Raw genomic sequence first — 13,673 nt, 5'->3', positions numbered from 1 at the left:
TGCAACATCACATAGACTTTAACAAAAATGTTGAAATATTTGTTTATTTCTAACAAATGTGTTATTTTACCTACTTTGTTGTTGCTGTTTATTAACTTGAAGAAAATGAAAAACAGTATTAGTTACAATTTTAAGATTACTTTTAAAAAATGCATTTTTAGCACAATATGACAAGAGTTAATAAATTGCCCAACTTACTTCGCCAATTTTAGGTTAGATATAACAATTTATGTTACGACGTCATTTGACATTGGTGCTAACATAATTTATGAAAAATATTTTTTTAACTTAATTAAACTTGAGATTTTTAATTGAGGTAATAATTTTTGCAGGTCAAAAAATTAATAAAGGCGCTAGGGTTGTTGTTTGTTATGCAATTTATTTAAATTTTATTTAAAATGTATTTTCAAAACATTTACTTGAAATCTGTTAATTGTTAACAGTTCTAACCTGTATCAACCTTAAGATCGTGAGCATGTTCCTATTAAAAAGATTTGTTCGTTTTGCAATTTATTTAGAATTTAAACAAAGTCTATTTTAAAAATATTTATTTAAAATCTGTTAATTGTTAACAGTTTTAACCTGTAACAACCTTGAGTACATGAGCACATTGCTGTTAGCTACTTAAAAAAACTTTATGTTTGTTGGGTAATTTATTTAAATTTTAAACAAAGTTCAATCATAAAAACGTTTTTGTAAAATCTGTTAATTGTTAACAGTTCTAACCTGTGTCAACCTTGAGATCGTGAGCATGTTTCAACCCGTACAGGTTGTCAGTTCCAACTTGGGCCAACCACAAGTCCATGAGTTTGCACGTAGCTGTAATTTATCTTTTGTTTTATTTGTATAACAAATGAAATATTGCTCTTATTTTAAAAAATGTGGAGCACTTACATAATGTTATTTGATATTAATAAATTACAATCTGTTGCAATATAGAAAGTCTTGAAAATTAAACAACAATGCAGCAATGTTAAAATGATATATTTTGGCATGTTATATAAGTGATTGAATATATAACCTAGTTTAAAGTAACCGGATGGCGGTATATGATAAGTTAACTTCGTTTTTAAAGTTAGCTTTTTAGGCTTACTAGTATTGCCAAACCTGTTACATGCTTCTGTGGTGAATTTGGTTGTTAACTATAGGTTTTAAGGTTTGTAGACGCTATTTTTTCGGCGCTGTTAAATAACACAAAGTTAAAAGGTTTTGGTTTCTTGGAGCGTGTTGTTATTTAAAAAATAAAATAATTCTTTGAATTGAATCGAGTGGTTTAAATACAAGTTGAAATGTTTTTATTAGCATCCAACTTTTTTCACATAGTGCTTAACGTAACCTTCGTTGATTAGGGTTTGTAACACAATGAGTTAAATAGTTGATTTATTTCGAAAATAAATCTTTGTTCGATAGTTGTAATCGTAATTTCCAAACTATAGCAATTAGCCTACCAACTTCAATCTGTTTAATAGTTTAAACCTAGCTTTAAAAACATGTTCTGATTTACGTGATGCAAATCATTGTATTTTTGTATGACAACGTAAAATAATATTTGATGTATAAATTACTGAAAAGGTTAATTTAGTAAAAACCCCACTTTTAGGAAAATACAACCAATTAAACAAATTGTAGTGTACAACGAAATATGTAAATATTTATTTTTAATTTTACCATTGTATACATAACAGGTTTTCTTAAAAAATTAAAAAAAAACATTTTAAAAATTGTGAAATAAAAAAGAGTGTAAACTTATAAAATGTTGTTGACTTTAAATGGATAAAAGACTATTTTTAAGTTTTAATTGCATTAATATTACAGTACAATTGCAACAATAAAAAAATGATCTTCGAGACTAAATTTAAAAAATACATACAACTACTAAAAAAATTATTTACATATTTTTAAAAGTGTCTGAATTAACAATAGACATGGAAATACATCGTATCGGTGTTATTAATCCGAGCCATATGAAATCTTCCCTCATGACCAGCGATCAACAGTTTTTCTTTATTCGCATCAGTGCTAAACCTAATAGTGGGTTCCAAGTCGCTTTGGAAATCACGCTTCATCGGATCTGTTTAAGATAATCATAACGATGTTATTCATACAATAAAACTTTTTCAAATATATAAAAAATGTATAGAAAATAGGAAACAAAAATGGTCATTATTATTATGGTTATTCGCTTGTTCAACTTAAAAATTTTTAACTGGAGTGTTTAAACACTTAAATTTTTGGTCTTAATTAATTATTCGTGTTTAATTTGCGTATGTCTAAATACTGTATGTAAACCTGCAAACCATTTTTTTTCTGTATTATTATATTATTATATCTGTATTATTATTATAACAGATTGTCCACAATTTAAAAAAAAAATTTTTTAGCAAATTAAAATACTTGCCTCCATAGGGTTGACCTCCTTTGACTACATTTCTTACGTGAGCATCCAACCTTTGCACAAATTCGTGATACATTAATATTTGTGCCATGTCAGAGCCTGTAATGACACTCCACCAATGCCCGAAAGATGCTGTAAAAAACTATTTATGATTATGTAGAAGCATGTTTTTTTTCACAGAACATTAAGTTTTATTTGTTAAAACTAGAATTACGAGTTTTAGAACAAATTAAAATAATTTTTATAACTTGCCTGTATATTATGTCATTTTTGAACAAGTCTAAAAAAAGATTTATAATCTTTTATTTAACAGAAGACAGTTATTACTATTTTTAATTTTTTTTCAAAAAATCTAACTAAGTTTTGGGCGTCTCAAAATTTTCCATGACGTTTGACAATGTTGTTTTTTATTTGTCAAACAAGCGAATCCATAACCTTATATAAAAAAAATTGTACCTTGCTGACGTGGAACTATGGTTCTGCTTTGATAAGTATTCATAACAATTCAAAAAAGCTGTAAAAAAGCCTATTAAATAATAAGTCGCACGCGATCTCTAAATCACCGACTCGAAATATTTTTTTCCGCACTTTTTGTTAGCGCACTACTGTTTTAAACATATGTTTTAAACTTACCTACTCAAAACTGTAACAACTAAAAAGCATGATGTAAATTATTTCCAATACATAAAAAAGTTTTCTTAAAACCTTCGTTAATTTTAAATTTCCTATCTTATATTTAGTATCAACTACTTATAATATTACGTCATTCGTTTCCTTTTTATTACTAAACCTTTGAGAAATAGTATGTTGAAAACTGCATTAAACTAAACTGTTAGATTTATTTCGAAAATAAATCTTAGTTGTAATAGTAATTTCCAAACTATAGCAATTATTAATATTACAGTACAATTGCAACAATAAAAAAATGACCTTTGAGACTAAATTTAAAATACATACAACTACTAAAAAAATTATTCACATATTTTTAAAGGTGTCTGAATTAACAATAGACATGGAAATACATCGTATCGGTGTTATTAATCCGAGCCATATGAAATCTTCCCTCATGACCAGCGATCAACAGTTTTTCTTTATTCGCATCAGTGCTAAACCTAATGGTGGGTTCCAAGTCGCTTTGAAAATCACGCTTCATCGGATCTGTTTAAAATAATCATAACGATGTTATTTATACAATAACAATTTTTCAAATATATAAAAAAATGTATAGAAAATAGGAAATAAAAATGGTCATCATTACTATGATTATTCGCTTGTTTATCATGAAAAGTTTTAACTGGAGTGTTTAAACACTCACATTTTTGGTCTTAATTAATTATCCGTGTTTAATTTGCGCTTAAATACTGTATGTAAACCTGCAAACCATTTTTTTTCTGTATTACTATATTATTATATCTGTATTATTATTATAACAGATTTTTCCACAATTTAAAAAAAAAATATTTTTAGCAAATTAAAATACTAATTTACATTTACTTATAAAGTATATATATTTTTTTTAAATTGCACATTTTTTATTAGTTTTTTTTTAATAATTAGATTAAATCTTAAAAGAAAAAAACGGGAACTTGTATTGGGCGTCTCAAAATTTTCTGTGACGTTTGGAGTGTTGCTCTTTATCTGTTAAACGAGCGAATCCATTGCCTTATATGGTAAAAATAATACTTGACCGACGTAAAGCTACCCAATCGGCATATAGCGCGGTTTTGGTTACACAAACCTAGCAATTTATTTAGCTCAAACAGTCTAGCATATTGTAAAATTCCCAATACACAAAAAGGTTTTCTTAAAACCTTCGTTATTTTGAAATACCCTATCTTGTGTATACTATCAGTCACTGATATACCCTATCTTGTGTATACTATCACAAATAAAAAAAAACGTTTTTTGTTTGTTTTTAAACAGTCAGTATTTCAGATTATATAACTTAAGGTAAATGTATAAAAAAAATTATATTTACATGATTTTACATTGACATAATTTGTTGGTGTTTATTCAAGTTGGTTGTTCAAGTAAAAAATATATTAAAGGTATTACTTGTTAAAATTTATTTCAATAAATTTTATAATGTATGTTAGAAACACAATAAAAGGCTAAGTCTTTAAAAATTATTTAAGTAATTAAGTAGGGTATATGAAATGATTTTTTTAATAATTATTTCATTTTTTGTAAAACTTTGTTGATATAACAGTAAAACTAATAATATTCGACTGTTAATGTGACAGTTCCGCCTGCTTGCAAAGTAAGTTGAACGTTGTCATGGCTGCATTTTATGTTTTTGATCTCTGTATAATAAAAAATTTAATATAATTTGTTTCAAACAGTAATAAATGTTGTAATAGATATAGAAACTATATTGTATATGTAAAAATTATACTTAAAAAAACTTTTGCGTTTACCTTTGTGAGATAAGTTGTTTACTTCGAGTGCTTTTCTTGCCAAACCATTCAGCACGTTGCCACTCCTGCAGTAACGAACAGCTTCCCCACTGCTAATTTGACCAGGTATTGTTACTTTTTAAACAAAAATAATTTTATAAGTCAACGGTAAATGGCATTGAAATGTATGTCCGTTTACCAGATTAAAAAAAAATTTCGTACTATATTAGTATTACAAAACAATTTTAGTAATACAAAACAACTAATATTTTTAGAAAAAAATTTAGCTTGCCTGTGACTTCCCCCATCTTCAAAAAAATCTAAAAATTTTTTTTTACATTTTATATCACAACAAAAGTTATTTTTATTTTTTAATTAATAAAGGTAAATATATATATATATGTTATGTTGGCAATATACGGTTAAATGTGGCCTGTAAACTTTAACAAATTTATTGTAATTTGTATATGAGAATTTCAAACATCACTTACTTGTCGCTTCAACTTTTTTATTATTTTAAATATATTTGTAAAGTTGTTGTCTAAAAAGAGTGAAAAAGATTTAATTTTAGGTTAGTATAAATCATTATATCAATTATATTACACCACCAAAAAATTTTTAAATTTTATTTTTATATTTCATTTAACTAGTTCTATAAACAAATATAAAATGTACAAAAAAAACTTTAATAGAAGAACATACTATTCATTAAGAATGCTACAAATAATTTTTTCGCAAAACTGTTTCATTTTATAAAAAATACAACATAAATTTTATGTAATTATGCCTTTTTTTAGCTTAGTCAGTAAGCAAAAATCTATTTGTGACAATAAAAAAAATTTTAATTTCTGTTTATGGTAAAGTTGTTGCTTTTTAAAAATGTTGTGTACGTATCTGGAAGAAGCTTTATGTTTTAGAGTCAGTTGTTCATATTCAAAGTTAGCTGTTTAGTGATTTTTTTAGTTTTGTCTCAGGTGTAAATAAATTGGGTCGTAGGTTTGTAAAACCATTGCCAAACTTGCTGCATGGTTGGCAACTGATTTTCGATTTCCGTTTGATTCTGTACTGAATTCAATCGTAGATGCTAGCTTTTGGGGATTTGTGAAGCCTTCCATTTTGGGCTCTGTTAAATAACACTTTTAATTGAACTATTTAAAAAACTTAGACATGTTTTAGCTAAGTAAGTTAAAGTTTCTTTTTAATTTAAATTGATTAGTAAAAAAACGTAAAATACACTCTTTAGACATTATTATTTAACTTTGTATTATTATAAAAATTCTTACTTCCATAAAAATATGTTTTTCTTCCTGTTTTTTTGTGGTTAATCAGATTTTTCACGTGTGCTTCAAGACGAACAGGAAAATTTGCAAATTTCATCATAAGAGCAATGTCATGAGTCAAAATATCACAGTCTGTTTTTCCGACTGTCACTTAAAAATCAAGCCTTTAATTGTTAGTGAAAATCTCAGTCGTACTAATTTTAATTGTTGAGAACGTTTAAATATCACGAAAAAGTACAAATCAAAATTTTAAAATTTGGTTTAACAAAATATTTAAAAAGAAAACTTACATGTTATTTCCGCCATGTTTTTAATAGTTTAATTTAAAATTATTACAAAATTGTAATCTATAAAACAAAGATATTTTTCAAATCTTATTTCTTATGTTTTGAACATTAACTTAGTTAAAGATGTTTGTTGTTATAGCTTTTATCCTAATGTATCAAAACATGTTTGAAACTAATCTCTAATTTACATTAACTTATAAACTATATATACTTTTTTAAATTACGCATTTTTTTATTAGTTTTTAATTAGATTAAATCTTAAACGAAAAAAACGGGAACTAGTTTTGGGTGCTCAAAATTTTCCATGACGTTTGACAGTGTTGTTCTTTATTTGTCAAACAAGCGAATCCACAACCTTATATGGAAAAATTATATTTTGCTGACGTGGAACTATGGTTCTGCTTTGATGAGTATTGATAACAATTTAAAAAAGCTGAAAAAAATGCCTATTAAGCAATAAGTCGCACGCGATCTCAAAAGCACCGACTCGAAATATTTGTTTCCGCACGTTGGCGCTCGAGTTAATTACCGATTTTGCAATTTTGAAACCCAATTATAGCGCAGTTTCGGTTATACAAACTTTATCTATTTATATACTGCAAAACAGTTTTGTTTTTATTTATTTACATTGTTTAAATTTATTGTTTTTTTAATATGCATTTACACAACTGTAGATAAATATTATAAGAGCTATACTTTAGCTTCCTTTCGCGCTTTTGTTATTCTAACTAGCAATTATATACAATCAAGCTTCTGTTTTTAAAATTAACCTAGTATAGAATGATTGTTGTTAGCGCACTACTGTTTTAAACATATGTTTTAGACTAACCTACTCAAAACTGTAACAACTAAAAAGCATGATGTAAATTATTTCCAATACATAAAAAAGTTTTCTTAAAACCTTCGTTAATTTTAAATTTCCTATCTTATATATAGTATTGACTTCTTCTAAATAATATTACGTCATTCGTTTCCTTTTTATTACTAAACCTTTGAGAAATAGTATGTTGAAAACTGCATTAAACTAAACTGTTAGTAAGTAGTTCTAATATAAAATACTAACAGCTTTGAAATTTACCTAATTTCCTAACTAACTATCCAAGGTAGCTATGGTAATTCTATAAGGTTGGTATTTGATCACTATTGTTGACACAGCATAAAAAGGACAGCAGACTGGCAGTTTATATTACAGGAAAGCATTTATAATATTCACAACGATCGACACAAATTAACTTATCATCGCCACTTTAAAAATCAATATTAACGCAAGAAATTTTGAAACTGTCAATAAACATAATTTTCAAATCTGTTCAAAATTTTGTATTAATTTGTTAGCTTGCAAATACAAAAATCTAACAATTTTTAATTAAATAAATGCCAAAAAACGTTACATTTTTATTTAAATCTTGCTAGAAAAAAAAGTTTTTTTTTTCTATTATCTTTTTTTTGGTTTTAAACCTTACTTTCTGCTATTTTTTTTAAGTTAAATTTGCCTCATTTTGTATTAGTTTTTAACAACCGACTAATTCTTAAGCGAAAAATACGGGAACTAGATTGAGCCTTTTAAAATTTTCCGTTACGTTTGTCAAAAGAGTTCTTTTTTTGTCAAACGAGCAAATCTTTCACCTTTTATGGTAAAAAATAATAATATGTTGACGTGTAACTGTGGTTCTGCTTAAACTATTTTAAACAATAAGTCGAAAAGGCTGAAAAAAGGTTTTGTGCAGAAAAGACTGCGCCCTATCTCAAAAGTATTAATTTAAAATTTTGTAGCCGCACGTGGGCGCTCGAGTTGCGTTTACAGATTTCAATTTTTTGGGTCCGATTATTGGAGCTATTTTAAAAATACAACGACAATAAATTGTAAAGCTTTCAAATTTGTGTTAAAAATAAAATTTTGTGTTGTTATAATAAATAAGTAGTGTTTATCAGTTTATTTTGTAAATAATTTAATCTATTTAATATCTTGCCTATAATCTGTAATTTAACAAAGATTAATAACAAAATCTTTTATTTACATCATTAAACTCCTACTTTATAAATAATTTTTTTATAAAAAACTTAATTAACAAAATTTTAGAAAAAATAAAATATTTTTTATTGTTATTTTTTCAGCCATTAAAATAGAAATATGTTGTTGTTGTATTAAAGTCTTAGTAAAATTTGCAAATATAACAAATATGTTAAAAAAACGTAAACAAATAAAATTTAAAGTTTGTTTGTTGCGAATACATTTGGCAACAAATAGTAACAGCCGTAAGGCAAATTTCGAAGATTTAAATTCCAAATTGGCTGTCAATAACTATAGCTAAATATCAGAGATACTTTTTATTTTTTTAATCGATCACGCGATAGTTCCGCTTTGTCAATTTTGCGTTCTATTTTTTTATTGGAATTTGAAACTGGGCGCGTGTTCGGAAAAAAAGATCCACAACGTAGCCACATGTTGGTGTTAGTTATATTGATAAGGTAGAAGGTACTCAACACGTTTAAAACAAACACTAGCTGGGTTTTACTTGGATTGTAGCTTTAGCATCTTGTACAAAGACTAAGAAATTGTTTAAATATAGTTCTGTGCGTAATGGACAAAGGATTTATAGTCAAGTAGTAATTGGAACGCATAATTTAACTCGTGGTTTTACGAGTAAATAAAACAGTTCAGTTGTCGAGCAATAATTTATGATCGGTTATTATTATTTAAAACAACTTTAATAATTTATCGATTTTTGTTGCAGTTGAGACACTTGAACAACCTAACAAATTACTATCAGCTTAGATTCAATGTTGTTTACCAATTTTTCAAGAGGTAGAGTTCTATATTGCCAGCCAGTTTAATTTTAGTTTAGCAGTGCCCGTGATGGATGATGTATAATGTAAACAGAAGCAGTTTCCGCAATCTAAAAGTTTCCGCAATCTGTAAATTCAACTAAGGTTTACTAATTATTATATTTATATTAAAAAAAAATAGTCTGTAGATATAGGTTTATAAGGTTAAAAGCATGGAGAGTAATAACACGTTGAACAATGACGAAATTACTAACAGCACCAACAACAATCTTAAAAATAACGAAAAAGATGAAAAGTTGCAACTAAAAAGAGAAGTACATCTAAATTTTAATTCAGCATATGTTAAAAAATTACACATTTTAAAACATACAAAACGTATAGTTTTGTTTCAAAAATGTTAAGTTTTATTGTATAAATTTATTTTTATATTGAGGTCAATGAACTACAATTAGTAGAAAGGTAACTGAACACCGTTTCCATTGTATACATTACACTTTTGTGTCTAAATTTTACATTGCGCAACTATGAAATATATATCAGGTTTTAAAACTTTAAACGACACACAATGTATTATAAATAATATTCTGTAGTTAAAATAATAAAATTGTTTTTCGTTTTGGTGTAATTAAATTCCGTATACTGCAATGTTTACGATATTTTTTTTGTAATTTTAGCATGGCTTTCGGAAATTGTCAAAAATTGTGTGTGCTTTTGAAATTTAAACCCACCATAAACTAGAACAGTTTATATAAATAAAGAATGTGCTATATTTATGTAAAAAAAAATTAAATTAAAAAATAGAACCTAACAAATTTACATTTTTTCACATACGATCACTTAAATCAACCTATATTGTAAATACACCTGATTTAAAATTGTAAAATATTTTATTAAAATTTAACATTTTAATAGCTCACATTATTAAGTAAAACCTATAACCTGTTGTTCAGATTACCCTACTTGGTGGAGTGAGTATAATTGTCGGAAGTATGATTGGAAGTGGGATTTTTATTTCACCGGTTGGAGTTCTGGCAAATGTGAATTCGATCGGAGCTAGTTTGGTGATTTGGTTACTCTGCGGTCTTGTTGCAACATGTGGTAAGTATAAAAAATAATTGGAACATTGGTTTGTTTTTAATATCAACGTCACTACATGTGCTCTTGTGTTCGGTTCCCAAGATCGCTAAATTTATCTCTAAAACTAATTCAATAAAAAAATTAAAAAAAACGTAGTGCTTACACTAGAAAAATCGTATATTACTTTTTATGTTTTAGGATCTCTATCTTATGCTGAGCTTGGCACGATGATACCAAAGTCAGGTGCAGAGTATCCTTATCTTAAAGAAGCGTTTGGTCCAGTTCCTGCTTTTTTATTTGCATGGACATCTTCAATTGTACTCAAGCCTTCAGCAGTTGCTATGCTAGGTAAAATCAATAAAAACAATATTAATGTGCCAATACCCATAAATAAATTTTTTGTTATAAAGTAGAAATATACATTGGATTTTTTAAGTTAAAATGTCTGATACTGTATTTAGAACGATAAGAATATTTAGTTTTTGGTTTTAATTTTCGAATTTAACATTTAATTTGTTTTAGGTCTTGTTTTTGGCGAATATTTAATTAAACCGTTTTTTCCCGATTGTGAAGAAATTCCTGTATTATCGGTTAAGCTAGCTGCGGCGATATGCATATGTAAGTATCAAGTACCTAAATAAGGAAAAGTGTCAAAGATTAAAAACGAAATAAAAAATAATATATTTTTAAGAAAGTGTTGTTAAATATTTTTCATTTTCTAAATTTTTATTTTTTAGTATTGGTCACTTTCTTTAACTGCTTCAGTGTGAAAATTGCTGAACGAACACAAATAATTTTCACAGCGGCCAAACTTATAGTGTTACTAATTATAATAATAACAGGAATTTACTCACTTTCTACAGGTTGGAAAATTTATGCGATTTTAAATTATTTAATTTATAAAGTTTTTAAATATTTATTTAGGTATTTCGCATTAATCGTAATGTGTTTTGTGAATACCTTTAACATTTCCGTTGAGACTAACCAGTTTGATTAAATGTATCGGTAATAAGTTATAGTTTATGACAAGTAGCAAATAAATAATAAAGTTCAAATTGCTAAATTAATTGCCTAATTTAAAAACATTGTGATGTATTATTGTATTTTCTTATAAAAGGTTTAAGCAAACCCAATGTTAAATGGTGTATTGACAGCCACATTGAACAGGCTTTAAAGTTGATCTTATTCTTTAATATAATATATACTTGGATAACTATCCCTAATTGATGTTGTTTGAGAACTATTGGTATTTAAATAGTTTAATTTTGTACTATAGGTACAACTACCAATATGAACAATATGTTTAACAACCCTATACAGTGGAACACTGTTGGAACTTCGTTATATCAAGGATTTTGGGCATTTGACGGTTGGAATCAATTGAATTACATCACTGAAGAACTGCAAAACCCAATTGTGTAGGTACTCCTAAAAGTTGAAAATAAATCTAACAAAAGTGATTCCTGAATCTTCAAAATTCAAAATTCAGTGACCAATTTTTTATAGAAATCTTCCTCGGGCTATTATGATAGGAATACCATTCGTAACATTCGTATATTTACTCACTAACATCGCTTACCTGGCTGGTTTATCTCTCGTTGAAATGTTTGCTTCTAGAGCAGTTGCAGTGGTAAGTTTTCAAGTAGGAGTGTTTTTATAAAAGTGGGTACTTAAAAGTACATGGGGTCAATAAACAAATTTACTTGCAATCGGCCTTCAATTACTACCAACCCAGCTAACAATATAACGCCTTTAAAACGTTTTATAAAAGTTTTCAATAACTTGATTATATTGTTACTATAACGGTTGTTTTGTCGACTCCTAATATTGTTATTATAACGTTTCGCACAACATGTCGGCATAACGTTATTTTTTTAATACAATTAACTGTAACACAAATATGTAACTAAGAAAGGTTTTGATTTAGACGTTTGGAGTCAAACTACTTGGTCCAATAGCTTGGATTATGCCGCTTGGAGTTGCAATTTCAACATTTGGGGGTTGTAACGGATACACCATAACTAGCCCCAGGTAACTTTATATGTTTTATAATCTTATAACTTGTTAAGGTTTTATAAAAAAAATGTAGTTAAATAACTATATTTTGTAAAACCTTGGTTGTATTGTTTCTAGAATTCTTTACGTAGCAGCTAGAGGAGGCCACATGCCAAAAGTTCTAGCTATGGTTAACTACAACCGGGTGACACCCATACCAGCTATCATGTTTAATGTGAGTGTTATAGGAATATTGTATCACATCCTTAGTGTTGTGTGTTTTTACTACAAAATTTTATTTGCAATTTTGCAATGTTTAACATGACCTAACACTTATGTATTGTAATACATTGTACTACAATTGTAAAGTAATAAAAGTTTAAAAACGTTTGCAAATTAAATTTTGTGCTATCATTTGCTTTAACCCTAATAACAGTATCTTAGTTACTTTTTTGTATTTTTTTAGAGTTTTTTAGCGTTGCTGGCGTTGATTCCAAACGACTTTGATTCTTTGTTGATTTACTTTAGTTTTAGTATGTGGGTATTTCATGGTGGATCCGCATTAGCTTTACTATATCTTAGATACAAACAACCGAATAGAAAGCGACCATACAAGGTAAACTATAGTAAATTGTACAGTATTAATGCTCACAAGCTGTTGTTAAGTGAAGTAAACTTTAGGCATAGTATTAACATTGACATGTTGTTATTATTAAAGGTTCCTCTACTAATTCCGATCCTTGTTGTAGTTGTTGCTTTATATTTGATATTTTATCCTATTATCACCCAACCAAGTTTGGCATATCTATATTCAACTTTATTTATAATAAGTGGGCTCATATTTTATTATCCTCTTGTTCACTTCAAGGTCAAAATTAAATGCATGGGTAAGTGATATGTATTAATTTTTTTTTTAAAGTAAATATATGCTGTTGAATTTAGTGTTTTTTAAAAAAATAACGACGCTTAGTTAAGAAGTTTAATTTACATAAAAAATTAACTTGAATCTAGTTGGTAATTATTTTTATTTTTTTAAAGGTTCTATTACCATCTTTCTTCAAAAGTTGTTGCAGGTTACTGCTCACAATATGAAAGAATATTAACAAAACATTTGTAGACAAAAATTTGAAAGGTTAACATATCAAAAAATGACTAAGAACTGCCTAAATAATATATTACAAAAGATAAAAACAAATTCATTAAAACAAATATGTAATTTGGATGTTATATATTTTAATTTTTTTTTGTATTTAGTTAAACAATTTTACATTTTATTTGATGGTCCTGAAATATCTAAATTTAGTTACATCATTGCATTAGTTATCAGATAAAATAAGTAATTTAGTTATTGTGTAAAATATTTTAGGTACTAAAAATATTTGTGCCTAATTTATTTTTAATGCGAAAGTGTTTACAAGTTTTAAATATGTTTTAACGTTAAATAACTTATCTGTTT

At 26.9% G+C, this 13,673-nt stretch overlaps 3 protein-coding genes across 3 annotated transcripts; 1 reads left to right on the top strand and 2 right to left on the bottom strand.

Moving 5' to 3' along the window:
- Window positions 1-1,643: 1,643 nt before the first annotated feature.
- On the bottom strand, window positions 1,644-3,472 carry LOC145752979 (uncharacterized). The gene is made up of 3 exons (XM_082569358.1): window positions 2,852-3,472; window positions 2,399-2,527; window positions 1,644-2,071 (listed from the first exon to the last, which is right to left on the bottom strand). Exons 1-3 carry the CDS (start codon window positions 2,892-2,894, stop codon window positions 1,914-1,916), a joined length of 330 nt encoding a protein of 109 aa, XP_082425484.1. The 5' UTR covers window positions 2,895-3,472; the 3' UTR covers window positions 1,644-1,913.
- A 912-nt stretch (window positions 3,473-4,384) lies between these two features.
- On the bottom strand, window positions 4,385-6,420 carry LOC145753065 (uncharacterized). The gene is made up of 6 exons (XM_082569455.1): window positions 6,362-6,420; window positions 6,075-6,221; window positions 5,283-5,914; window positions 5,084-5,111; window positions 4,813-4,926; window positions 4,385-4,698 (listed from the first exon to the last, which is right to left on the bottom strand). Exons 1-3 carry the CDS (start codon window positions 6,375-6,377, stop codon window positions 5,751-5,753), a joined length of 327 nt encoding a protein of 108 aa, XP_082425581.1. The 5' UTR covers window positions 6,378-6,420; the 3' UTR covers window positions 4,385-4,698; window positions 4,813-4,926; window positions 5,084-5,111; window positions 5,283-5,750.
- Window positions 6,421-9,329: 2,909 nt separating this feature from the next.
- LOC145752753 (b(0,+)-type amino acid transporter 1-like) lies at window positions 9,330-13,381 on the top strand. Its single transcript, XM_082569085.1, has 12 exons — window positions 9,330-9,459; window positions 10,096-10,243; window positions 10,421-10,570; window positions 10,745-10,840; window positions 10,960-11,085; window positions 11,499-11,640; window positions 11,729-11,852; window positions 12,150-12,253; window positions 12,356-12,452; window positions 12,684-12,833; window positions 12,936-13,104; window positions 13,256-13,381. The coding sequence occupies exons 1-12, from the start codon at window positions 9,358-9,360 to the stop codon at window positions 13,318-13,320; spliced, it is 1,473 nt and encodes a 490-aa protein (XP_082425211.1). The 5' UTR covers window positions 9,330-9,357; the 3' UTR covers window positions 13,321-13,381.
- Window positions 13,382-13,673: the final 292 nt, after the last annotated feature.

The sequence above is a fragment of the Corella eumyota genome, chromosome 5 (genome assembly GCF_963082875.1).
Source record: "Corella eumyota chromosome 5, kaCorEumy4.1, whole genome shotgun sequence".
In the NCBI taxonomy this organism is placed as follows: domain Eukaryota; kingdom Metazoa; phylum Chordata; class Ascidiacea; order Phlebobranchia; family Corellidae; genus Corella; species Corella eumyota.
This window is presented reverse-complemented; position numbering and strand designations above follow the sequence as displayed.